Source organism: Poecile atricapillus, chromosome 15 (assembly GCF_030490865.1).
Source record: "Poecile atricapillus isolate bPoeAtr1 chromosome 15, bPoeAtr1.hap1, whole genome shotgun sequence".
Lineage (NCBI taxonomy): Eukaryota > Metazoa > Chordata > Aves > Passeriformes > Paridae > Poecile > Poecile atricapillus.
The window spans coordinates 169,713-195,997 of NC_081263.1; the positions used below are offsets into that span (position 1 = coordinate 169,713).

Sequence of the window (26,285 nt, forward strand, 5' to 3'; positions counted from 1 at the left end):
CAAATCCAAAGTAAAACAGAATTCCCCTTAAAAAGAGAGGGGAGGAGGCAGCACATAGGAAGAAAGTTACAGATGTTGAACATCAAGGAAGGCATGAAGCCAGTAATTAGAAAACTGTAGGAATGTTTTCAGTTGCATCAAGAGGTGATTTGGGAGAAGCATTCATTTTATCTCCATGTAAGGAGATACCTGCAATGCAGCACTAAAAGCTGAACATGCAAAATGTTTCTGTGCTATAAACAAGCAACATCTCAACATGGAGCTTATGAACATGTTCCTTCAGGAACCAGGTGATACTGCTTTCCAGAGCTATTCAAGACATTGTATTGGGCGATGTACAGACATACCTCATTCAGAAATAGCCTTGTGCTGCAGGTGTGTATTTCCATTCTTTCCATATATGAAACAGGAGTAATACATATTGCATACTATAGTTTATAAGTAAGGACAGGGAGATAGAGTTTCTTCCCCTGAAGAGATTATAGCCCAAGAATGAGATTTTGATCACCATACTCAGAATAAAAGGTGCTTTACTTCCCAAACAGGCTGTAACAACATCCAATGAATTTGACATGAATCTTCCCATTTATCTCAATGAGCTACAATTCTGAGTTCTAGATGCAGCAGCCATTCTCAAGACACTTGTACTAGTCAGAAGAGGTACCAAAAAACCCAAAACAAAACTTGAAACTCTTTTTATATATTTGTGACAACGTTATGCCAAGAGTACTATAAAGAAAACATTGTTCCCCCTGAGGTACCCAGAACTTCCATATTCCAGAACCTGAAAATCAATCAAAATTTTGGTTTTTCCTTACATGTGTTCTGAGGCATTAGGAAAGAGTTGTGAGTACTGAGGGGCTGAATCTTCAGGACCATGAGGAGCAGCATGGCTTATAACCATCAGCACGGGCCTGTGAGGATACATCTTCTTTGATATTCTAAAGAAGGTAATACTGTCATTGGTAATCAGATCAGTCAGATAATCCTGAAAGTAGAAGCAAAAGTATAATGAGACACTTGAAAAGGAATTTCAAACTGGAGGACAATAGGAAAGAGAGAACTGAAGCATCATAAGAAACAGGAAAAAAGAAGCTACTTCACTTAGAATGGTACAAAAAGGAATTAAGTTACAGATGCTAAAAATTCAAAAAACTAGAGCCAAATAATTATTTCTTCACCGCCTAGAAATACAAAACCAACAGCTTCTAGCTTTTTCCCAGAACCAAATGGCACTAAAGGAGATCAAACAGTACCCTTTCTTCCCAAAGTGGGTAACTACTCTATAAAAACTCAATACTAAATACAATGACCAGGTCTGAATTAAAAAAAATAACTATCAGTGTCACTATCTTCAAGGTGTAATAAATTATATAAATTATATAAATATATAATTAATCAAATTATATATTTATATATATTGATATAATAATATCAAATTATATAAATAATTTGAAAATCCAAATGGCTCAATTTTTTGGGGTTTTTTTTACTTTATTCTGAACCAGAAATCACTAACACAAGAAGGTGGTGGGCAAACTGAACCAAAGACTTCATTCAATATTACAGTGACAATCTGACAGAGATATAGCTCTATCACACACATTGTTGAAAATTTAGAAAACTTCCTGCAGAAGAGTTGGACTATCTCTATATTTTCTAAGAAGCATCATTATCATTCTTATGATATCTGCAAGAGCTATAGGGATTGAAGACAGGATTTTTAATGACAAGCCATGCTCTCCCTTAGATGCCTCTCAGGAAACGCTACAAATATAAGTACCCCTCAAAGAGGAGTAGGATATGAAACTATACCTTTAAAAACCCAAATAACTGTCATGTTACAGCAGAATGTAAAATCAGACATAACATCTGCCTCTGGTCAAGCCAACAAGTACAAGGTGTGGTACAGACTGCATTGCATCTCCTTTTGAGTATAGCTTTCTGTCCACGGTTAAGACACTTGCTCCTCTTCACCTCTGTCAGTGTCCTTGGTCTGAGAAGTCAGCTTGCCATTCAAAGCTTTTTGTACGGTTTTCAGTATTTTAAGTTATTCGAATTTCAGTACACAGCTGTAAAGATTACCTCTGTCATTCTTCAAAGATCAGAAGGAAAATAAGACAAATAATTCTGTACACTAGTTTGCTCCCTTCCCTTAGCAGCTGGTGATGGAAAAGGTAACCCTAGAAGACTGTGAGGTTTTATCTCTCAGGACAAAGTCCATTAAATTATAGAAGTCAAATAGGGCAAAGGAAAGTGGAAATCCCAGACAGGAAATCCCAGACATCAACATTTTAAAGGAGAAACTGGCTGCGAACACTATGCTAATGAAACAAACAGGAAGGCAGGATTTACGATCAATAAGAGAAAGCGAACAAAGCATGTGTTAAACGAAGACACATTACAAATCACTCCAGAGTGAGTCAACTTCCTTAGTTATACACTAAAACTAGAGCAGTTTATAGATAGGTTTAGTTACCATGGTACTTCAGAGTCACTTCTGCCTACTTTAGGACTTTAGTGAAGTTGGTTCCTTGGGAAAGGTACACTTTTAGCTGAAATAAACATATACCTGACTGCAAACACATATTGAGCTGTAACGTGTTAGATGAGAAAAAAATAAATCTGCATTTAACACTGGCTATGAAGTATTTTTGTATGTTTGGTCAGGATATAACATCCTTGAAAGGATATTAAAAAACATATGCATTTGTATGCATAGAAATACAAACATAATAGTTAAATTCTCCACTCAATCAGAATTGTCATAAATTTTGCCAAGGTTCTGTGAATAGTCCATAATATCATGGCTGTGAAAGAAGTTCCTTAAACTAAAAGGGTGGGTGTAGCTGGAGGGAAATAGATTATTATCTCATTAATGCTTGTCTAACTCCACTGCCACAATAATTATTGTACAAAGCACAGAAATAATTAACATGAAGAATTTAAGTGTGCTTTCACATCTTCAGCTTCTAACATTTAAAACAGTCTCAGAACATTTTACTTGTTTCCACTGTTATTAACAATGTTTTTGGTAACATAACCCTCCCAGAATGGAAGGTAACAATGTCCCAACACTCCTGTTACTGGTTGTAGATAATGTTACACATAGCAGCTTTCAAGTACAAAAAGAGCTGAAGCCATAAAGTGCAGCTTTCTTGTGGTCACATCCAAATGTTAATAGAAATAAATCACCAGGACCTACCCTGGAGTAGTCATATCCATGCTTCTCCTTCACTCCATTTCTACAGAGCGTGTAGTTGTAAAATCGAGAATTTTTAAGTAATCCAACCCATTCTTTCCAACCAGGAGGCACATAGGAGCCATTGTATTCATTAAGGTACTTTCCAAAGAAAGCTAGGAGTAGAGAAAGCAGAAGCATAGTAAAAAAGCATAACAGAAACACAAAAGCTAAATAGATTCCTTCCTTTCTGTTTTTTCTTAAAATAATTTTGTTCTCTCCATTACAACAGATCTAAGATAAGAAATAAGTTCTGAGTCTTAAGTTATTTATATCTCCATAATGCAGATATTTTAATTTATAGCCTATGTACAGGAGAAAAACTGCATCATGACTACCATTCTACTTTCAGTAGATTCATTCACTTTTTCAGTGCCTGATAAATTTGGAGTCAGACCACATATTCTTCCTCCCAGACTCTTTCATATCTTTGCATATCTTTCATGCTGCTGAGCTGCATCTATCCATCTATTAGTGCCCCATGAAATTGCACTTACCACCAAGAGTGTGAAATTAAAACTCATGTTTTAAGATACTAACACTCTATATTTAAACATGAATGCTGTGCATTAGGCATTTTGAAAATGTATTTAGAGCGCTGCTCTTCTGACCTATTTCAACAGCCAGTTTTCCATATAACTTGGGTTTTGAGCATGAATGTTAATCACATATAAAGATTTGTTTATCTCTCAAAAATATTTTACATCTGTATCTGACACCAGCTTTCCCCAGCTCAAAGCTGAACACTTGCCAAATCCCTTAGTATAGGGATGGAGCAGGTGAAGAGAGGGAACACTTCTGTCCTTTTTTCTGATGTATATATAGCAAAAATTACTTTTAATACTTTTTGTCCCCTGAGAGACAATCGGAGGAAAGCAGATAAGAAAGTACTCTCAGCATTGCATGGAACAACCAGTTAGCCCAAAGGTCAACTATATTTTGCATCCACATCATGGCCAAATATACTGTTAGACTGGCAATGTACAGTGGAATAAACCTAGTGAAATGAATGGATTTACTGCAGAAATATGGGGTTCTGAGTTAAAATAAAATATTATTTAGCATTAAATTTGGTTCAGTGGGTAAGATTTTTTCAAGAAATATCAATGCTCTTTAGGTATCAAAATAACTGCCCAGATTTTCCCAAAATCAGTAATTCCCAAGTGCTGAAGCCACCTTCAAAATGATCAACAAAATGGTCCCAAGTCAGCACCTTTTGTGACAAAGCAAAATATGACACTACTCTAAGGATTAGAAGATATGGCATTAGTATAACTACCGGTTACTGCAGGAAATCTAATGGGTTGCATAAAACATACAGTGAGTGCCTCAATCTTAATAGTATTTTCAAGGATGCAGAGGGGCTTAAGACTACATTTTGTTATCAGATCCCTTTAGTTCCATCAGTTTCAAGATGCTAAGGAAGGCGGGGTTCTGAGTACTTTTTATTATTTCTTTTGCATGTCTGCAGCAGTCCTTGAAATGACGAATTCATTGAGGTACTTCACCAAGCAGACAAAGAGGAGAAACACAGGTGTGTATACACACACCCATTTTAGTCTACTGCACACTGATCGCAAATTTTTCTCTACCTTAGAGCACACTGACAGCACTGTGTGCTGTCACATGCTCCATCCACCATTATCACAGGGACATAGAGTATTTCTAAAGGCAAAAGCCTTTACATGCGCAGCTCTTCTCTGTAACAGGAATAAAAAATACCATTTAATTAATGAAACATAATGGTTGTAAGAAACCATGTTGTACAGTGACTCGTAACCACTGCAGTTAGAAGAACCTATAGATTGCTATGCCAGGGGACAAGTCTGATATGTAGCAGGACAAAGGCAAAGCACAGTAATCTTAGTGACACCTTTGTTCTTCCTCCTGAATTTGCACTGCACATTCCTCAGCTGTGGCCAAGGATTCCTCACAGTGCCAAGATCTATTTACCAAATCAGTGTAATTGGCTGGAGGGGAGCAGATGAAGCCAAATAAAAATACTCAAACCAAATACCTCAAAATGGTTAACAAGGAACCAAACCAAAGAATGTTGATTGTGAGCCAAGTCTTGCTTCTCAGTCCTTCTCAGAAAAGCAAATTCCCAAGGGAACTGCGACCAAAGTCCATTTCACTAATGCCTATGACAGCTTACAAAAGTTTAAACACAACTAGAACCTAAGGTATAAATATCTTTCTGAATATCCTTCTCAGGCACCCTTTGAAAGTTAAAAGGAAAAAATGTAGAAATGGCAATCTTTATGTCTTTATTCCAATTCAGGACATGATGTCAGGGTATGACAAGAGCATGATTTCCTGCAGTGGGCAGCAGAAGAAACAGCAAGCAGTGCTTGCTGGTGCCACAGCTGAGCGCCCTGCCTTAAACACACCTCACCAGCGCCGCTCGGTCTGCTCAGATGCCTTAGCAGCCAATCCTGACAATTCAGATTTGCCATAAAACATTTCCTAATGTCAAAAGCACAACAGTGAGACATTTTAATAAAAATTTACCATGGGCATCACTCCTCTCTTTTTTAAACCACAAACACAGAAGAATCTTAACATCTAGATTCGCCTCCTCTTTCCACACACAAGATTTCTTCCTCATTCACATATAAAACCCAAAAACCTCCCCAACAGTAGATTGTTAGACTTTTTTTAATAACTTTTTTAATGATTTGTTACTCTAAGCAGAAGTTCATCCAGTTAATGCTGAATCTTTACTACTGGGCAGGTGGGGGAAGGAAAAAAAAAAAGGTAAAAAATACCTTATTACTGCTGACATCCTTCATAGTGGAAAACTCCAGACTTTAACTGGAGAACAGAAATTAATGCCAGGCACCAATTATGGAAATTTCCATTTAAATTTGTATAACATCTCTAACTACAAGAATGAGGATCTCATTTTCACCTTATGATAATTTTGTACTTGTAAAAAACCCTTTTCCTATGTGTTCCAATAAATTCAGTTTCCAAATTAAGAGAGGTAGACTAAAAATATAATATAGGTTCACTAAGATCTTGGGCCTAAATTTAAACATTAAGTTAATGTAAAAAATATAAGACATATGAACACCAGGACACTTGCAATAGCTATTCAAGCTAGTAAAAATTGCAGGATCTTGAAAGACAACCACTAAATACAAAAAGCATTACAACAGACAAAGCTCAGTAAACACAAACTAAATAATCTGTGAAGAATAAATCATTAACCTCGTTAACACAAACCATTAACTCATATGCTTATCAGTATGGGTGCCAGGAATAATAAACAGAGAGAAACAGCAAGCAATTAATAGATAGGTGCACTTCCCCTAGTTTATTTCTTTACAGATTAATTCAGGTCTTCATTTTAGAAAAACAATACAAGGAAATCCCTTTTTAAGACCAAGACTTTGAAGTAATAACACACAAAACTCACTTGAATAGTTAAAGATAAAATAATGATCTTGTTACAATTATTATTCAAGGCTTATACTAGTTTTGGGAAACATCAAATAACTATGAATTCAAGGGAAAACATGCATACTATTAATAATAGAGTATAATAGAATACTGCAGTACATATACGCTATAAATAACACAAAAAGAACCAGGTTTATGACAATTTCTCATCATGACATAAAGCGTTAGCAAGAAATGTAACAAAACCACTGTCACAGGGAAGGACCTAAATCTGATGTCAGGGGGAAGCAAGATAGAATTAGGTGTGAAACATATGCTACATGTTTTCTGAAATCATTTCTACACAGTATTTGTTCCTGAGGAGCATGCATGCAAAGAAATAATTTTTTTCTCAGGAGTACATTTCATCTTCCCAGTCATTCCTAAACACCTTTCTGGGAACTGATTGTCTACAGAAATCATACCAGCTGACTGCCCCGAAGCACAAAAGGAGCAGTCCCTTCTCTCTCATTCTTAATTTGCTTAACATATCACTTTCATGAAAAAAGTCAAAACAGTAATTCCTTTTCATAGCATCCTTCTTTGTTGCTCTGCACACTTCAGGTAATTGCAGGCCATATTCTAGGTTTGCTAGGCCTTCAGTTTAAGTATGCACAATATTTTATTCCCACCTTCTGCAAAACAGAAGTCTTGGGTTATTTGTTGGCTGTTTCTATGTAAATAAAAATTTCTTCAAGTAAAAATACAAGGAAGCTAAACCAACACCAAGACTTAAGCTCTGGCATTATGCACTCCTGCAGTCAATAACAAACAAGAATTGAAATATTATATACATTAGCCTCTGTACTAGTAAGTCTAAGGAAGCTTTCAGATGGACCCAGCCTTGATCTTACCTGTCCTGTACCCTGTATTGTTAAGGTACACTGCAAAGGTGTGTATTTCATGCTGAGCCTGCCAGGATGGAGAAGAACAGTTCTCATTGTTAGTATAAGTGTTGTGGTTGTGGACGTACTTCCCCGTCAGGATAGAGGAGCGAGATGGGCAGCACATGGGTGTTGTCACAAAAGCATTGATGAAATGAGCCCCTCCGTGCTCCATGATACGTCTTGTTTTATTCATCACTTGCATAGAGCCTACATATAGAAAGAGGGAAAACATGTCAGAATTATTTTCTTGTTTCAGTCACAAGAGCTCAGATGTTACATTAGAAACCAGAAGGAAGCACAAGTAGTAAAGGCAGTTATCCCCGAGCAAAGCAAATCCAGAGAGATTACTCATCCTGCCTTGGTGAAGTTCTCTCATCGTTTCAGTAAGGACTAAATACTGAAGTCCTAAGTAAAGATTTGACTCAAGCATGTTGACATGGATCATAATGCTTCTTTCATTTCTCTCTCTCTAAATTCAAGATTTGCAACCACAACTATCTGCAGCATCTCTACATCCCTTCTGGAGCTGCTAGTACTGTTCCAACAGCTGAGGATGAAAAGCACTTTGTGCAGCAACCGTGATCAAAGCTTGCATACTCCATAAGTGTTAGTTAATCTTTGGTTTCACAAGAAACCTGATACACTGGCTTTTGTGCCAGCCTTATGCAAAACGCTGAGGGTTGTATCCACAGAATCATTTAATTTGGAAGACTATTTAGTCCAAACTACTGCTCAGGAAGGGTCTGCTACAGTTGTTCCCTATTCCCTAATGTGAGGTATTAGGAGGTATTGATTTCTGTAATTGTCACTGAACCAAAGACACCAAAAAGAACCCATAATAATTTCCATAACAAGTTCACTGAGTTCTAGCTCTCTGCTTCATCCATTCCGGTTGCAGTCTTACTATCTACATTTTCATAGGCTTGATTCTGCACAATCACATTTTTAGATTACTACTTGGGGCAGGTAACACAATGTTTTATATAACCACGGTCTAAAAACAAATAAGCAAGGGACTTGGATAAATTGGAGTAACATGAATTAAAGTCTTTTTCACAACAATTACTAAATGCCACAGTGCTGCCAATTGGTTTTTCTGTTTATTTAAGACAAGGTTTTGGTCAAAGACTGGATCTTTAGCACAGACATCCACCTAGCTAAATCTGGATTCTTATCAGTGCTCTTCCTAACAGGAAGATCAAGGATCAAAGAAACAAGAAATTTAGTTTCCCTCCTCTATCAGCGCCTAACAGTTAAAACATCAGACCAAGTTAAGAAACATTTTCTTGATCTAGGAAGAATTTCAATTTTCTAAAGAATCTGTCATCAACCTGTCAACAGCATGACCTTGCAAAGGAGATTAAACCTGTTCATCACCAACCCTCCCTTCTTGTTATGAGCAGAGAAAACCAACTGACAACATGGAGAGGAAGGTATGGGCTTATACTAGAATAGGGTTGGGGTTAACTTGCCCAAGGCTGAGCTGGATTAACAGTTCAGCTTTAATCAATGCATCGTGCAACCATCTGGCACAAACTATGTTGTTTCTGTCAGCAATGGACTTTGGTTTTTTCTAAGCTCTTTATGCAGGGATTTCATTATGAAATTGAAACAGTAAGTTGATTGATACAGAGCACACTGATATAACCAGGAGTCAAAACCTAGAGGGAAAATGGCCATAAGCCACATAATGACTCTCTGGCACCATGAAGGAAGTTTAATTGCTGCTAGCAGGTCATTTTACCTAAAAACTGTCATGGCATTAGTTTGAGACAATTTTGTTGGAATGAGTATTAAAAAAAAAATAAATTAAAAAATCTGTTTGTGCATTTCTCAGGTCAGAGCACATGTCACATCACTTTGCGACAAGAAGTAAGGCAGGTTATTGCACTGCCTCCTTAGAACTTGCTAAACTTCACATATCAAAAAGGAGTTGCTGAAGAAAGCAAGATTTTACTTCTTTGTTTCTATAATAGCTGTGGGTTAAGTGTTAGCGCTTAAAGGTACTAACAACATAGTTAACTATTATAACAGCTTGTTATACATTATGTGAGCCTGAAAACCATGGATGTTTCCTCTGTGTTGTCTTATGAGCTAGCCCAAGCATAAACAGGCAGTCTGAAAGAATGTTTTGTCATTGCAATATTGAAATACAATTTAACAACCCCTTTAAATGACAGAGGCATCTGTGCATAAATAACAGCACATGTTAAGACTCCCCTTGGGGACAGTAAGCTTCTTTAATAAAAGAAGCTGTACTGCAGTGATGACAATGCCCTATATATCAACAATCTTTAACACAGAAACATATGATCTAATCTGCTTCTCCAGCTTGAGAACTAATAGACAGTGACAGGGCAGTGCAAGGTAAAAATTCAGCATACTCTTCTGTATAGTCTTAAATAGGCCAGCTTTAAATATTTTAAACAGCATTAAATCAGCCAACCAATACTTATTTTCTTCAGTTTGCCTCGAATACACAGACAACCATTCTCTGGAATATTACTTACGTGTTAATCAGCAAGTGGAACCTCACCAGATCACCTTTTGAGCTAGAAAACCTTCTGAGTTTTCATTAGTGGATGTACAAGAGGAAGTCGTGCTTTGAAAGTGTCAACATTTGACCAGAAAACATTCTGTTATCTATCTAGTACCACTGATACTAAACAAAAATCTAGCAGTTAAAATTGAAATTTCTAAGCTATTTTAAGAAAATATTAATTGGACTACAGTGAAAATACAGAAATTTAATCAATTTGATGTGTTGAAGTTACTCAGTGAACAAAGTTAAGCAAACTTTATGTTGGAACTTCACTTGAAATGTGTGCTTTCCATAACTTTACTTTGCTTATCTTCACAGTTCAACTTAGGGATAAAGCTGCTATTTCAACTAATATTAATGGAGAAAATACACCAAGTGTTTATGAAAAAACACCGACTTCCTATTAGTTGCTTTGTTGAAGGAAGGAATAATTTATGTTTTATGGAGCTCCAAATGTTGAAGAACTTGTATTAAGTATCAAGTGATTTGTCTGCTCTGAAGCACAACTTTAGAAGTGTTTTCCAATAAACTGAACCCCAGAATTTTAATTAACTGTCCCCTAAAGACTTCTCTTTTTCTTGTATTTGAAACTCATTAGATACCCTTTTGACATCTTCATTTCCTTTTCTTCACCCCAAGACACTCTCACATTTAACAGAGTTGTAAAGCTCTATCTCCACATACGATAACTAAGAAAAATTATCTTCCATGTTACTTCTGTAGCTTTTCAGAAGAAGGTCTCAAAACCTATATATCACCTCTCACTCAGACTTCTCTAACGTGGCTGAAATAGCTGCTAAATAATCTGATCTTTCTCCAACTAGACTGCAAAATGAGCTGGTTTGCTAAAGCCATAGCAGTATGGTAGGCAAACCTAACTCCACTGGTGATGCTGCGTTCACCACACAGGGGACATCAGCATCATATTAACTTGGATTTAAATAGCTCTAATGGAGAAAAAAAGTCTTTGTTCCTAATTAATTATTTCTTGTCAGTATATTCTTCTTTATATTATGCTTGTCAATTCAACTATTTTGATTAGACAGTCTATCAAATATGTATGTGTCAGTAGTTCTTGGTGTTCTCTCATTTGTTTTCTCCCAGTTGTGTACATTACAATCTACACTCATCCTCTCCTTTTATGTCCTCCAGAGTTTTTTCATTCAACCTACCAGCCCTTCATCAGTATTTTTCCTTCTTTCAATACAAGGCTGAGGTTTGATTCCCCAAGTAAAATTCATGATTAACAATAATGCGAATTAAAAGGCGGGGAAAAATAAAAATATGCACTCCTTTCAAGAAAGGACAACATTGTCTTTCTGGTAAGCTTCACCTGCTACTGGCACATTGCTAAATCTGTCTTTAAGTAAAGGAAAGGCTGTTAAAGGGATTTGAGATTGTGTTGTATTCCATTTCACTTCCAAAGTACCTGCAAAAGAACAATGAAAGCTAAAACACTATCAGTTATAGAATATTCTTAGAAATGGATGAACTCTAACCCACAGCTTTCTCTGCTATGCTTTCATAGGTTCCAACTTTTCCTTAGCTTTTATTTGTAACTCACATCTTGTTTTCATCTTCCTTAAATGCACTAACCACAATCACCACAAACAGCAATTTTGATTAACCTGGACAGCTCACCAGACAACAGACAAGAATAAAAATTAATGCAAACATATTTGGTCTCCCAAAGCCATTAGTGACAAATGACAAATATCCAATCTCAGCTACATCAAGTGAATTTTCCCTAGTTAGATCCTAATTTGCGTGGACACATGCCCATTATCCTTGAAACTGGAAAGCATCAAGTTATCAGAGAAGTGAAAATATATTGGCCAAAGGACTTAGACAATTGCATCAGAAACATAAAGGATAGCATGAAATAGAAGAAGACACAGTTTTTAAGACCACCTTCCAAGTCTGCAAGAAAACATCCTTAAGTTCCTTGGGATATACTGAAATAGCTTCATTTGTGATCCAAATAACCATTAAAAAAAAGGTGACAACAACAACATCTGAGCTTGATCATTTTAATGACATTTAATTTGATGAGATTATTTCTGTAGCAGGCTCTCTTACCACCTTGAAGAAGAATGTGACATCTATGATACTGCAGACATAATAATGTAATATGTAGTAATACTGATACAAAGGAAGTACCTGTAAAAAGACTGCCATGTTGCTGTGATTAACTTCTCAACAAGATGAGTAAGGGTATGAGAAGCACAAGTTAATTAATTTTATGTCCTGTTTCTTCTGTGAGGTCCGTTTTCCAAATTTTCCTATCCATGCTAGAAACTGGATGCAGAAAATCTTTGATGGCAAAATTCCCCCCACCAGACTACACATACACGAATTCTCATTTTTCAGATGACTCAGGCTTCATACACACGAGAGTATAATTCTAATGCAAAATTATTAATGTTAACTGGTTTGTGTTAATCACTTCTCACAACTAAAGAGAGCATTTAGTACATAAAAGCTTGTTCAGGTAACACAACAAAAGCCAAACTCTGTCAGTAAATTCATTATTCCAAATCATTAGGCAAAGCATGTGTTTAATCTTCATCTCCTTTCTTCAACAAGTAACATAGCACTGGTAACAGAGTAGATCTTTTAATTCTGTGTCATTTTGGTCAGTAATCCACTACACATCTAAATGGACAATTACAAGAATAGTATGAATGTGTTAGGTAACATTTAAGTAAATAAAATGGGAATTGTATACGTAATGAATGCCTCCAATTACACAAGAATTTGGATAATCACATGGTGCAAGTATCAGTTATGAATTTAAACCTACTGTTTTGGCATGTAGCTTCCCAAGTTATACTTGCAATTGCCAAAAGCAAAGTTTAGGTGTTTAGATGAAGACAGACAGGCTTGAACTGTGTATTTCTACAGAAACAGGAACTTTAACATTTTGGGACTAACTTTTGCTGTTCCTGAACTGCAGGCAGATGGAAAGGATGTTCTATATAAAGGCAGGTTTAAACTTGCTCCTCCTATCATTTTCCAGGCTGAAAAAAATTTCTTGTTTTGAACATAAGAATCTAGTTTCAAGAAAAATCAACGTCATATTCATTGACTAATATTCTCTTAATACTGGGCTCTTACCGAGTTCTACATCCTGATCATCCGTAAGAACAAGGATGATGTTTGGGCGGATGTTTCTACGGTCTCTTTGAAATCTTCCCTTCAGACGCTGATTTAACAGGAAAGTTGAACTTCCATCCAACAGTGATAAAACAGTCATCATGAATAATCCAAGGACAATACTATGCTGTGCCATGTTGTGCTGATTTAATGTTGTCTCTGAACAAGGTAGCTTAACGGCTTCTATTTCTTTTTCTTTGCAGGTCTCCTATAAGGGAGAGGGAAACAAGTATTTATCTATATTTTCACCTCTCTGCACACAAGGAACAGCCAGGTTCTCTCCAAAGAAGTAAAAAGCAACATAATTGTAATAATCTTAAGCCCTAAGAAAAAAACCTTACCAAACTCCTAAACAAAAACAAAGCAAATACTTATTTTTCTAGTGCCATCTGGAAGCAGAAACTTGAAAAATTAAATTCATAAGCTGTAATCAACGCAGGCAAGGAAATTTGACTCAAAGCTCAGATCTGCCAGTAAGTTCAAGGATTTAGAAGGGTTACAAATTCTTTTGCTTTCATACATATAAGTAGCAATCATCTTCCTTCTTCCTTAGTGATCTTTTTACAGACAACATTTTTGCTTACATCAAAAATGTCGATGTTGAATAGAAAAAACCCCATATCTATCAATATTTTTAAACACAACTGTAGCAAAATTCACTGAGCTAACAATGTATTTGCAAAGTCAGAGAACACTCAAAAATATTTGTTATACACTAATGTATCTTCCAAATTCCATTAAAGAGCAAAGCTGCCCTGATCTTGGAACTATGGCATGATACTGTTTGAAGTCTACTACAGCTTTGATACTAGCGCGAGATCCCTTTACCATTTCTGCTGGCTTCCAAGAATATGCAGTTTTCAAAAATACCATTACTAATAATGAACATATTTGAAGGCCCATTACTGTAAATGTTTGGGAATGGATGCACCAAAGTGACTTGTACTGACTGTGTCTGAATTGCAAAACAGAGCATATGCCCGAAAACTGACTTGATTGCAAAACAGAGCACATCTAACTGGTACTATTCCTGTTAATGAGGCAACAAAAAATTGTTAGCAATTCCTACAAGGAGATTACAAGAAATGAATTAGCATGCTGAAAAATCTTTGAAACCACAGTTTTGCTCAGTCATCTTCTGATATAAAGGGATCTTCTCTTGGTTTCAGAAGCGAAAATAACATTAAAATGTACTGAAAATATTTCAAGTACTAATTATTTCATCAGATCCAGAAGTCAGTGAGTCAATTTTTTATGAATTCCCTACTTGCTCCCTGTCTTTTTCTGGACTGGTGCCAATGATCTCTTATACAAGAAGAAAAATCAATTAAAAATGACGCAAGAGAGATTCTCTGCTTTTCGTAAAGCCCAGAAATGCCAGAGCAGAAAGAACATGGCACAATGTGTTTTACCTTAAGAAACATGTTGGCTACTCTGTCCCTAAAGAAAACTGGTTTTACTCCAGCAGATTACTTCATAGCCACATTATTACTTGCTCTTTGTCAGCAATTGCTCTTTGAGATATACTTTCTTAATCAAAGTTTTCATGCAATAGCAAAACCACTGGTCTGAAAAATTATAGCCAGTTTCTATGCTCATATAAGAAATGTATATTGAATTTTCATGTAAGTCAACAGATACATTGCTATACTATGATGGAATATTTATTGAGGCTACTTTCCAAATTTGCACACTAATAGGTTTTGAGGAAATGAAAAATACTCCTTTTTTACTAGTCTGTCCAGTGAGTTTCACAGGCAGGCAAATTTACCTTTTTCCCTAGAAACTAAAGACTTATTTAAATATCCTAGCACTTGTTCCAATGGGTAGGGAAAGATTTTACAAATTTTACAGATGCAGCTTTAGTGTCTGCTGCTGCTGCTCAGAAATGTCAGGCTATAGCAAAAGAAAAACTAAGAAGTCAAATCAATTTTCATTCCTTGTACTAAGAATTCCATTTGCAGCAGTACAATTGGGAAGAATCATGTCAGAGTCAACATGCTGCTACTGTCCAGAATAGTCAAAAGCAGCTAGAGGAAGAAACCTGGATCTGTTTCAACAGGGGAGGAATGAAAGACAGTTTGCTTAGCAGGCACATATTCTTGGACGTGAGCTTTTTGAGGGAAGAGGTAGAGAAATGCCCTCTGCTTTTCAAAAACTACTACATATGTACTTTTGTTAAAAAAAAATAAACTGACAGTTTAGATGATTTCATTACACAAAAACATTATTCTGAAGGTCTGGAAGTTCATGTGGGTTTTTTCTTCAGCCTACACCAGCCAACAGCTTCTCAAAATAAGAGCATTTGCTGACTTTTCTTGCAGCATTTGGAAGGCTGCCCATTCTTAATATATCTGGTCATAACTACCTTCACTCCAGTGTTGTGCATTTAACAGTCTTTCTTACATTTTTCTCATATTTAAAACAAATGCATGGAAGCAACCTCACGACCTCATTGCCTCTCTCCGCCCTCAGCCAGTCCTTTCCTCAGTTTATTGCCCCTCACACACTTAATTTGTAACTAAAAGCAGAAGCTGTCCCCAGCTCAGAGAGCTGCTTAGCTATCTATGAAATACTTAAGACATTTGGGGACACACATAAACTGCTTTCCCACAGCTATTTTATCCACATTTGTTTATTTGTGGTTAAAAGAATTAGTGATCTCTGAAAGGATACTGCAACTGGAAGTGAGAATTTCACATCACGTACAACAGGCATCTCCCAGCAATTCCACTGTTGCCTCTTTCTCACTCCCCCATAATGAATATTTTTCAGCTACTGTGATATGTTCCCACTGTTATGTAACTACTATGTTAAGTACTCCCAGGAATCAACTCAAAGTATGTAATTATGTGCAAAAGTCATACCAATAACTAGGTGTGAAAAATAAAACAATTTTAGAAAATAGCCTATTTATTAAAGTATGTTTTCACAAGACATACATGCCACAACTAACAGCATATATGCAGCACAAGCCAAAAGCCAGCTTTAAGTAGTTATCAGAAAAGCAACACAAGCATGTCTCTCATAGATTGCCAGCAGCCAAATACAGATTGGTTTTTTTAACACCTAGTCTTTGGTGAACTTTCAGGAAGAAACATGACGAAGTTTCTATTAACAGTTCTTTTCCCATTTCTGTCAACAAGGTTAATCTGCAACTCGCAGATAAAGCCAGAAAGTTCCACAGCAGAGCCCCAATCTGCCCTCACTTTTAATATAGCACCCTCTCCAAAGATGCATTTTGATCTGAATGGTACAGATGGTCCACTGCTCTCTGTGCCTCTGCAGGCCATCCTCCAGTATTAAAGATGCTTAAACAATCAAACCTCTTAGAAGGCTGCTTTTGACAAAGTCTGGTCCTCTTACTTTCTTCTTTGTGGTGACACAAAATGTTACTCTAACTCACATTTTAAATGTGGAAGCAATAAAGCCAGACATCCACACTCCATTTTTAAAAGAACTCAGCAAAGTTTCTAAGTAGCATTTACTCCAAGGAAAGACTTCTTTATAACACTGCCCTCAGTTATTAATGTCAGGTCCATAGCAGCATAGGCAGAATGCACAGGGATGACTGACGTCAGTTCTATCCCAGATGGTATTTTTAACATGCTGTTGATTAGTATTGCTTGGCACAGATGTAAGAGGCCCCACGTATGCAAGATTAGTAACTGATGGTAGCTTGCATAGACTGGTGCTCACAATCTCACTAATGCTAATCCCAGCACAACTGTCCCATGAGTAAGCTCTGTGCAACTTCACTGAAGTCAGGTAATTCAGTTTTTAGAACATAGTGAAGAGTAACATCTGACTCTTCCTGTAATTCTGTATCAAATATATAAGTCCATTTCAAGTCTACTTCTAGAAATTACTGCTTCTAGTAATGTTTGCCTCAACCGGTTTTGGGTTTTATTTATTTTGGCTTGTTTTAAATAAAATTTTAAATAAATATTCTTTTATATATAAATATTAGATATCCTATTAAATGTTTTAAATATTCTTGTAATAAACACTGCAAAACACTAAATACAGAATTGGTATGACAAGTTCAACTTGCCCAGCAGCCACCACAGAAGATGGTAACCGCATGTGAGCCACATGGTAGAACTGCAGAGTAAGGGAAAACTGGCTAGAGAGAAGTAACACACACCTGCTCTCAATATGGCTGAAGCCAATACCAGATGGATTATTTAAGCAGACCTAGGTGTGTCATTCATCCAACGTTTAAATTCATTGAAATCCATGGTGCTGGAGCCATTCCCTAGCAACCAACTCAATTAAATCCACTCTGCCAGTTAAATGGATTCAGCTGTGCTGCTGTTCTTGTAACCCGAATCACCCCTTTGAATCGAGCTTTGGTTATGCTACGCTTTTTCTCACTAAGGTGTCAACCATCACTTCAAACCATTATATAGTATTTGTAAGAGATAAACATATTTTTATATGTGGATTGGGAAGAATCTTGTTTGCAATCTAACAAGGTTCCCAGGGGAAGACCAGTATCAACGTTACTGCTGTAATCCAACGACATGCTGCATTTGCTTATAGTTTTCTACTTCCTGATTTCCCCCCGCCCAGGCAGTCAAAAATTTATGAGAAAGTACAAAAATAAAATCCCCAGTGCTAAATGTGACTCCTGAAGATTACAGTTATGCTAATTTACAGTCAGGAACACAGCTTCCAGACTAGTATAGCACTGAATTACTATCCAGACACATTCTTCTGACTTGCTTGCCTTATGCTGGTGAACTCTATACCAAAACTAAATATTTATCACAGAGAAGCTTGGCCACATTACAAAATCTCATTCATATCTTGTAACTTTATTTTAAATAGAACTGGAAATTAGTTATAGATTTCCCTAGGATTTGATATTTTGAGAAGTGTCTTAAGCAGCTCAATATACTTTCTTTCTGTCCACTGCTTGCATATTACTGATAGAGTTTCCCAGTGACACACAGAGAATTAATTAGTCTTCTGATAGGTTAAATTGCTATTTGGATCCCCCAAATACACAAGAATAAACATGTTTCTCTGTGCCATATGCAACAACCAAACTTGAAAGAAACAAAGAATTATTTTGCTATTTTACCTATTATCATCACATAATTATACATAATAGACGCAATCTTTGACTTCAATGATAATTATATCAACTTGTATTAAGTACAGTAAAACTCAACGACTTTCACTTCTGAAAATACCATAAGGGAATGAATGCAAGGGCTTTAAGACAGAAAAAGTTGGGAAAACCAGACACTGTTACACAAATACGTTCTACCAAGTAAACACATTTTTTTTGTAGCTGTATACAGGAAAAAAACAGTATCGCTGTGTTTATACAGCTGTAAACACACACAGGCGTTCAGATACACACACTGCCCGGATCCGTCCGGTGATGTGCCACACGTGAAGCTGAGCGCTGTGGTTCCAGCTGTCTTTTGGGACCTGTTCTGCGCACAGCCCCGCCGCGGCTCCCTCAGCCCGCACCCCCGGCCGGGCCGCAGCCGCAGCGAGCGCCCACCCGCCAGGCCTGGCCGGCAGGGCCGCAGCAGGGCGGGGGAGCTTCGGGGAGCTTCCAGCAGGGCTGGCCGAGGTCGGTGGGACCACATCGCCTGCAGTCCCCGCCTGTCCTCCAGGCCCCCTCACTCGACTTCCAGCCCCTCCCAGTCCCTACACAGCTACCTTAGACCCGCCGCGCAGCTTCCCCGCGATGGCAGCCTGGCTCCGTGGCCAGCAGCCCCACAAGGGGCACGGCCGCCCCGCCGTCCCCGACTCGCGAGGCCGGGCGGGGGCTCCGGACCTCTCTTCTAGCGTTCCTCACTTACCCGCGGAGCCGGCGCTCAGCCGTGCCAGGCCAGGGCCGGTGCAGCCACCGTCCGCCCGCGGAGCCCGGGGCCCGGCGGCGCGGGGAAGCGCATCCTCCAGCCGCGATGCCGGGCAGCAGCCAAATCCCGTTTCCCAAAGAAGCGCTTAGAGGAAGCGCTCGGGCTAGTGCCGCCCCCGCCTCTTCTTCCTCCTCTCCCTTCTTCTCCTTTTCCCGTTTAAAAACTTCATTTACCTCGAGGATCCTCCTCCCGGGATTGACGCAAGCGGCGGCAGGGAGGAAACCTGTTCCACCAGCCCCGGGCTTGTTCAAAGTCCAGCGGCAGCAGCGCGGCGAAGGCGATGGCGCAGCCCCGCACCGGGGAACCGGGAAGGTCCCAGAGCCAGCCCCGCTCCAAAGAGAAGGAACCGACGCCGAGCTCCCGCCCGGTGACCAGGGCCTTTATAAGCAAAGGGGATAGCCCATGGGGGGCGGAGGAAGGGGAATTCAATTGCCCCTCATAGTCTGTGCTCTTCTTGAGCTCCTCTATCCCGAGCGTCCGTCGAGTCCTGCCAGCCCCACGCAGCAGCTGCCCCCATCCCCAGCGCTGCGGGCCGGAGGACGGAGGTGGCAGACTCTAACGGGGCTGAAGGCCTGCGTCTGCCCCGGACCCTGCCCCGAGACACCTGTGAGGGAGAGCCTAAAGATTTCTAAAAGGTCACGCTAACACAGACCCCCGTTCCACTGGTGCAGCTGAAATTAAACGGCCCAATATTCATTAGTAATTAAGAAAAGCTTAACAAAGCTCTTCGAGGTAGGGACTGTGTCCACAGAAGGTGCTGTCTACATTACTTGCAGCCTTTACCCCTGGAACTTGTTTGGGTAACTATCTAAATCGGTAAGTTCTTCAGTGGATTCTTTAAAGACTTCTTAAACAAGTATCTTTCAAATATACTAGCAGATTAACATGTTTTTAAAAAATCACAAACACAAGAATGAAACGTTTGCTTCTAGCATTCCCATGCTAATAGTGTCAGACAAGCAGCACAGGTTACATCAGAATTTCATGACGGTTTTTATTACAGCTAATATTCTCTTCGATTTATGATTTATTAGGACTTTTGCTTTAAAACAAGCATTGCCCCCAATAATCTCATCTGGACTTTGCTGGAGAAGGCTAATGGTCTTGAATCAATTTTTCACTGTTGGCTCTGTTCTTGGCTATGCATAGACAGATCCTAAATTAACGTCCTGGGGTGACTGGATGATACTGTACAGTGAAATGGTAAACATTTCCTCCAAACACAAGCACATCACTGCTAAGGTACCAAGTGTGCTCCTGTGTGGAAAGAAATGAGCCATAGAGGTGAAAGTATGTCAGTACTACAAGGTTCACACTAGGGGCTGCAACAGCAAAACTGTATTACAATAAATAAACCACTCCCTAACAGGGAGTTACATTAACCATAGACCCAACATGACATGCGTAAAACAGGACCTACGTCTCACAAACATTGTGATAAAATTATTTTACTGCTTTCCGAGATAACATTCGACCTTTTGCTAGCAACTTTCAACTCACAAAGAAATTCACTGACAATTTTACAGCACACCCGTGAGCCTGGATGTTCTGATTCTGCACATTTTAGACATGAATTAGTGTCCACAGACAGCTGAGTCACTTAGAGTCAAACAGTCTTTCAGGCCAGGAACAGAGCAAGGAACCCAGCATTACTCTGTCCTAACCACAGGCCAACAGTTTTCTGCCTGCAACACACAACCTCTATAAACTACCTCTAAAGGGACTGCAAGCAGTAACTACCAGGCCAAAGAAAAGACTAAGTTTGCTATACAGTGGTCCACATCTCACATTGAAGAAGAAAACTGACCATCTCCCTGTATTTCTAGAGGACTGCAAATGCGATTTTCCATTTTAAGAAGCACGTGACCTAATATAAAGCTACAATTTCATTTATATAAACTGCATACATCAAAAGATACTAAAACTAGGACTAGTGACATTAATATAGGAATCTAAATTTGATTCAATGTCACTGGAAAATCTGCCACAATAGATCGTTAGTTTCAACAAAAGAGTATGTTCACCTCATGGGGAGTGCATGTAATTTCCATTAATGTTAATGGGAGTTATGCAAGCGCATTAAGAGGATAATAGAACCCCTGGTCTGAGACAATCCCGCAAAGTGGAAGGTGCTTCCTCTTCAAGAGAATGGCATTTCCATCTCATACATTTCAAAAGAACTTGTTTGGCACAATTACAAAACAGGATGGGTAACAACTATTATACATCCAAACTTAAAGTGGTTTAGTGATTTTAGATAGTTCTCCTATTGCCAAAAACTCAAGGGTATAATACTCAGATGTATTTAAAATACTGTGGTTTATATGAAGTCTAAGGCAATACAATCATATGAAATTTCTGGTAAAACAAGAAGGTCTGAAAAGTGACTCATGCAATGATGAATCATCCTTTCAAGTATCTCCTTTCTTAATACAGGAAGTAGTTTTATTCACTACCTGGAAAAGGATAACATTGGTATCTGATCATCATAGCTGATCAGAGTTCAAAAGATAAAATGCAAAAGCAAGATCATTCCCTTTCACTGCTACACCAGAGCTTTTACACCAAATAAACTTCAGATTTCTCTCACAGCATGCCATTTAACCACTTGAATTTATTTTACTGCACCTCAAATAACAGATGTTGCCTACCATATAAGTAATTTGTCTAAAATTATCCTAGGATTTACCTATTAAAGTTAGGAGAAAACAGACATGCAGACATTTCTTTAAATATCACACATCCATCTACTGTTAGCCACAAAAAGTCCTTCAAAAATTTAATCTACAGGTTCTCTGTCAACCTTCCTCTCAAGCAGTATAGCACCAAAATATGTATGGAACAATGCATGTTGGACTACTAAGTATGGAGTTGCATGTAAAGGGGAACCATTTTGATCCACCTGGCAGATAGTAGGGGTCCACTGCACTATCCTTCAATCAGTCCTGAGACAACAGCTAAAACTTAAGGGCATAAGAATCACTTGGGAATTGTCACGAGGGAAGGGCAGCATGTCAGTGATACAAAGAAGCAACTTCTGGGAAAAAAGATGACAGTCGAGAGGAGCTAAAAAGTCATTTTGAAAGACCCCAAACATAGAAGCTAAGCAACATTCTGTGCAAAGCATGTCTTTTTCATTTTTGCCAAATATATTGGGCTTTTAGAGCTTGAATATTGTCCTCATGCCACACAAAACAGAAATATAGGGTTGGCTTTCACACTTCCAGTACTTAGTCAATGCCTTCTAACTCTTCTTCAGACTTGGTAATCTTTAGCTTTATAGCAGCTCATCACATCTAAACCTCTCACACCATTAGTCATTTAGATTTCTCCTCTCTGCTTTCATGTTTCTTAATGTGTACATACATGCTTTGAGCCATCTTTAAAGACCTAAATATAAGGCCAGTGACAGAACACAAGCCTGATCTCCCTTGCTTTTCCTCAGTATAAATTATTACAGTCCAGTGTTACAGTAATTACACTGGTCAGAGCTCTTACGGCAGAGTTTATAGAGTTTCATTTTTTACTAGAAACAACTGCATTTCAGTTGCATAAAATGTGTAAATACTGCTTCAACTACAAATCAAAATGCTATTAGGAAGGCATAAACAGCAAAACATGCTCCTCTCCTTGATCCCTCACATGACATGCGTTTTAGATGACAGACTCCAGCTCAATATGATTTTATGGGCAATTGCTTGACACTTGTCTTTTAAAGTGAAGTTTCACTTTCAATAAATTTTAAGTCACATTATAGGGGAAATGGTTTATACATTTTGAAGTACTACAAAAAGTGAAAAAGGGGAATGCTGTCAGGAAAAGCAAAGGAGGAGGGAAAAAAAAAATCTGGTTTGCTTGATTCAAATGCTAAGCATCATACTCTTCTGCATGAAAATGAAGATTAAGTATGGGACACCATATGAATTTATTCACAACTGAGTTTGCAGTATTTAATTCTAGTTTAATATTAATCAAATTAATTTTGATCATAATTTGTAACGGTGAATGCAAGGTATCCAGCAACATATTGAAGCAACAAAGATGAGGAGGTTGTAACAGCAATAAAAGTAACACCATAGTGCACTGACAAAAGTGATACCACATCTACCTGGACAACAAACTCAAAACAAATCCTTCCTGCAACGCTGAAGAGAAATTCATAAGAAAACACTAGCAGAATCCTGAAGCTCACATATAAAATTAGTATGTGTGTCCTGAGTATTAATATCATTAATAATGCTCAAGGATGTATCTGAAGGATGAGGAATATTAACTCAATGAACTACTGTTGGCCACACAGCCCATAAAAGGAACAACAGTAGCCTCCTTTTACCCCATTTATAAGTGAGCCTCAAAATAGCTGCCTGTAAGTCAGCAATAACTTATTAATTTATTTTAATAAGAATTTTTCCTTTTTCTAAAGAATTCATCTTTTTCTTCTGTACATCCTGATCTTATTTCCCTTGGTAGGCTTTCAACAGGTTGTACTACAGTGCTCAAGCTACCTCCTGTTCCAATACCTGGGTGTTTTATGGATATGGAACAACGGGCCAATCATCAACTGAACACATTGTTTCATTGATGATCAACTGTGCTCTCAGCACCATTTGGTACGTGATGTAAAGTGTGAGACTACTATGCTATTTTTTACTAAAAGTTCTCCTACAGAAGACAACAGCCACTCCCTTATCTAAATAACATTTCCTAAGAAAGTAGTAAAGCATGTAATGATAAAATACTCTATGTCTATCTAAAAACAACAATGCTCTGATTTGCAAGTATTAAAGCAGAAAAATGTATAATCAGCTGATAAAGTGGATGGCTAGAACAGCAGGCCTCAGTGAGACAACCTTGTCTTTCCTGTGGTCCCCTGGGCATTCACCATCAGCCATGGGTCTCCTCAAGTGACCACACTCACTCCATTTATCTCCAGCAGCCCAGTCCTCGCACTCTGAACGGTCACCTCCATATCTTGCCTCTACATATTTCACACATTGCCCCAGGTGTACAATCCATGTCATGCACTTTTTGCCACAGAAAGGATTCATCTGGAGACTTTAGGTTCAGGTGAACTTGACGCACCTACAGCAGAATTACTTCCACTTACAAAGACCTATCCAGTAGGCACAGAGTCCAAAGGGATGCACCCAGACTTTACCTCCATTAGGACAGCTGACTTTACTTACTCTGCTTTTCATTGTCTCCTAATTACCACTGTTCAGCAGTTCTCCACCCTCTACCTCAAATACTTTAAACAATAATATATATATATGGATCTGACTGAATATTAATATATATTCTAAGCCAGGCTTCAAATGGATAATTGCAAGAAACATTAGGAGTGAAAATTACAACTGCCTGCATTTCGCACACACAGAAAGGAATTTTCTTGTTCTCTTGCCTCAATAGGACAAGTGAGGCAAAGCTTATGGTGGGATGCGATACCTGTTATTAGATCAACTGCTACAGATGGGAACGAACAGACACAGCCTCAGGCATATCAAGCACTTGTTCAGATCTGAAACAGAAGCAGCTGTCTTCAAAGTTAAGCTGCTCTGAATTTAACTAATGTATTAATCAAGCCATGTGAAAGAAAAGTAGTTCGTATCTCTGATATAGGAAGGCTTGCTAACAAGGAAAAAGAGGACAGTTTGGATTGTTAAAATAAGGTAATAACTCATCTGCTGAAAAATACAGACTTGTTACTGAGGTGGGAGAAATGAGAAGTTAAGAAAATTACAATACTTTTAAATCGGTATGTCTAGTAAGTCTATAATTTTTATCTTTTATCAGAGTAATGAATTTTAATATTAAGACTTATCTTTTGAAGGTGCTTTGTGGGTTTCCCTTAAGGGTCAGGACAGATTCATCAGAGATGGAGTAGCTACTTTATGAGAAATGCTCACCTACCAGTCATTGGCATCTCTCTTACTGATCATCTGCAAGGACCTTGGGGATTTCTTGATTCCCTCTGTGTAAGGTCACTTGGTGCATTTGGATATGCAGGTTACTTCCTCTAGAGACCACAGAGATGTATCATTAAGCAGATATTCAGTTCTGATAGTGTTATGGTAGCTTCATTGTTTCAGTACTGGTAAGATGGAGTCTTTCAAAAGATATAATGCATACTTTGTGCATTCTTAAAATTTAAACTACTATAATTTTGAAAAATATGGTTTTTTTAATGACAAATCAGTTTCATTTTTTTCTACAAATTGTCAAGGGTAGAGATTATTTATATAATGTTTAAGGGACACTAAAGCCATCCAAATTCCTTCTACTTTGTTCAAGACAAAAAAGACAGTGAAACAGAAACAAGCTGCCCTTGCTTAAAGAACACTTTATTTCATTTCCAAAATGTTAAAAATAAAGTTGAATATGAGCTTTAGCATCACTCCCCTATCTTTAGAGTTTACTGTCTTCTATAAGGTAGTGATAAGGTTCCTGCATATGAAAAAGCCTAGATAAGTACAATACTATACCATTAATGGCCACTGACCCAGTGATGTCTCAAATAATAGAATTTTCTAGGTTGGAAGGGACTTAAGGATCATTCTTTCCAATCTCCTGCCACAGGCAGGGAAACTTTCTACTATCCCAGGTTGCTCCGAGCCCCATCCAACCTGGCCTTGAACACTTTCAGGAATGGGGCAGCCACAGCTTCTTCTGGGCAACCCGTGTCAGTGTCTCAGGTGCCACGCTGAGATGGAAAAATTAAATATCATAGTTGCTCTTTTGGGTTAGAATATGTATTATTTCTGATTCCAGTAAGTATGTCTGATCCTGAATTCAGAGAGAAATGTATTAATAATTAGAAACACTGTTTATTTTTCTATCATTGCAAAGCTCTGGCATTATCAGTAAAAAACAAATTACAAGTAAGATATCTTACTTATAGTAAGTGTCATTTACATCCCTAAAACAGAGGGAACTCATTTTTCAGAAGTAGTAAGCAGACATACAAAACAGTTCTGAAAATTTACGTAGCTATTTTTAGGTCCTGAAACTGTGTTGAACACTCTTGATGACTGTCAATGCAATATATTTATTTGTACTTCAGTTTACTTTATAAGTATGCTCATCACTCCCATGACAGACTCCAGTAGTAATTCTTGAGAATCCTTAGAGAG

The 26,285-nt window shown here is 38.0% G+C and overlaps 1 protein-coding gene across 7 annotated transcripts in view; it reads right to left on the bottom strand.

Annotated features, from left to right (window-relative positions):
* SULF2 (sulfatase 2) overlaps positions 1-26,285 on the bottom strand; it is a 97,123-nt gene that overhangs the window by 39,849 nt on the left and 30,989 nt on the right. For 3 of the 7 annotated variants that reach the window (XR_009278828.1, XM_058850537.1, XM_058850541.1), the window contains exons 1-5: positions 19,096-19,320; positions 13,232-13,478; positions 7,540-7,779; positions 3,206-3,357; positions 819-988 (exon numbers count right to left, since the gene is read on the bottom strand). Coding sequence is in view for 6 of the 7 variants with exons in the window: in XM_058850537.1 (XP_058706520.1) it covers positions 819-988; positions 3,206-3,357; positions 7,540-7,779; positions 13,232-13,406 (737 nt within the window). In the remaining variant the exon portion in view is untranslated. The other 4 variants (XM_058850538.1, XM_058850539.1, XM_058850540.1 and 1 more) reach the window with 3 other exon arrangements.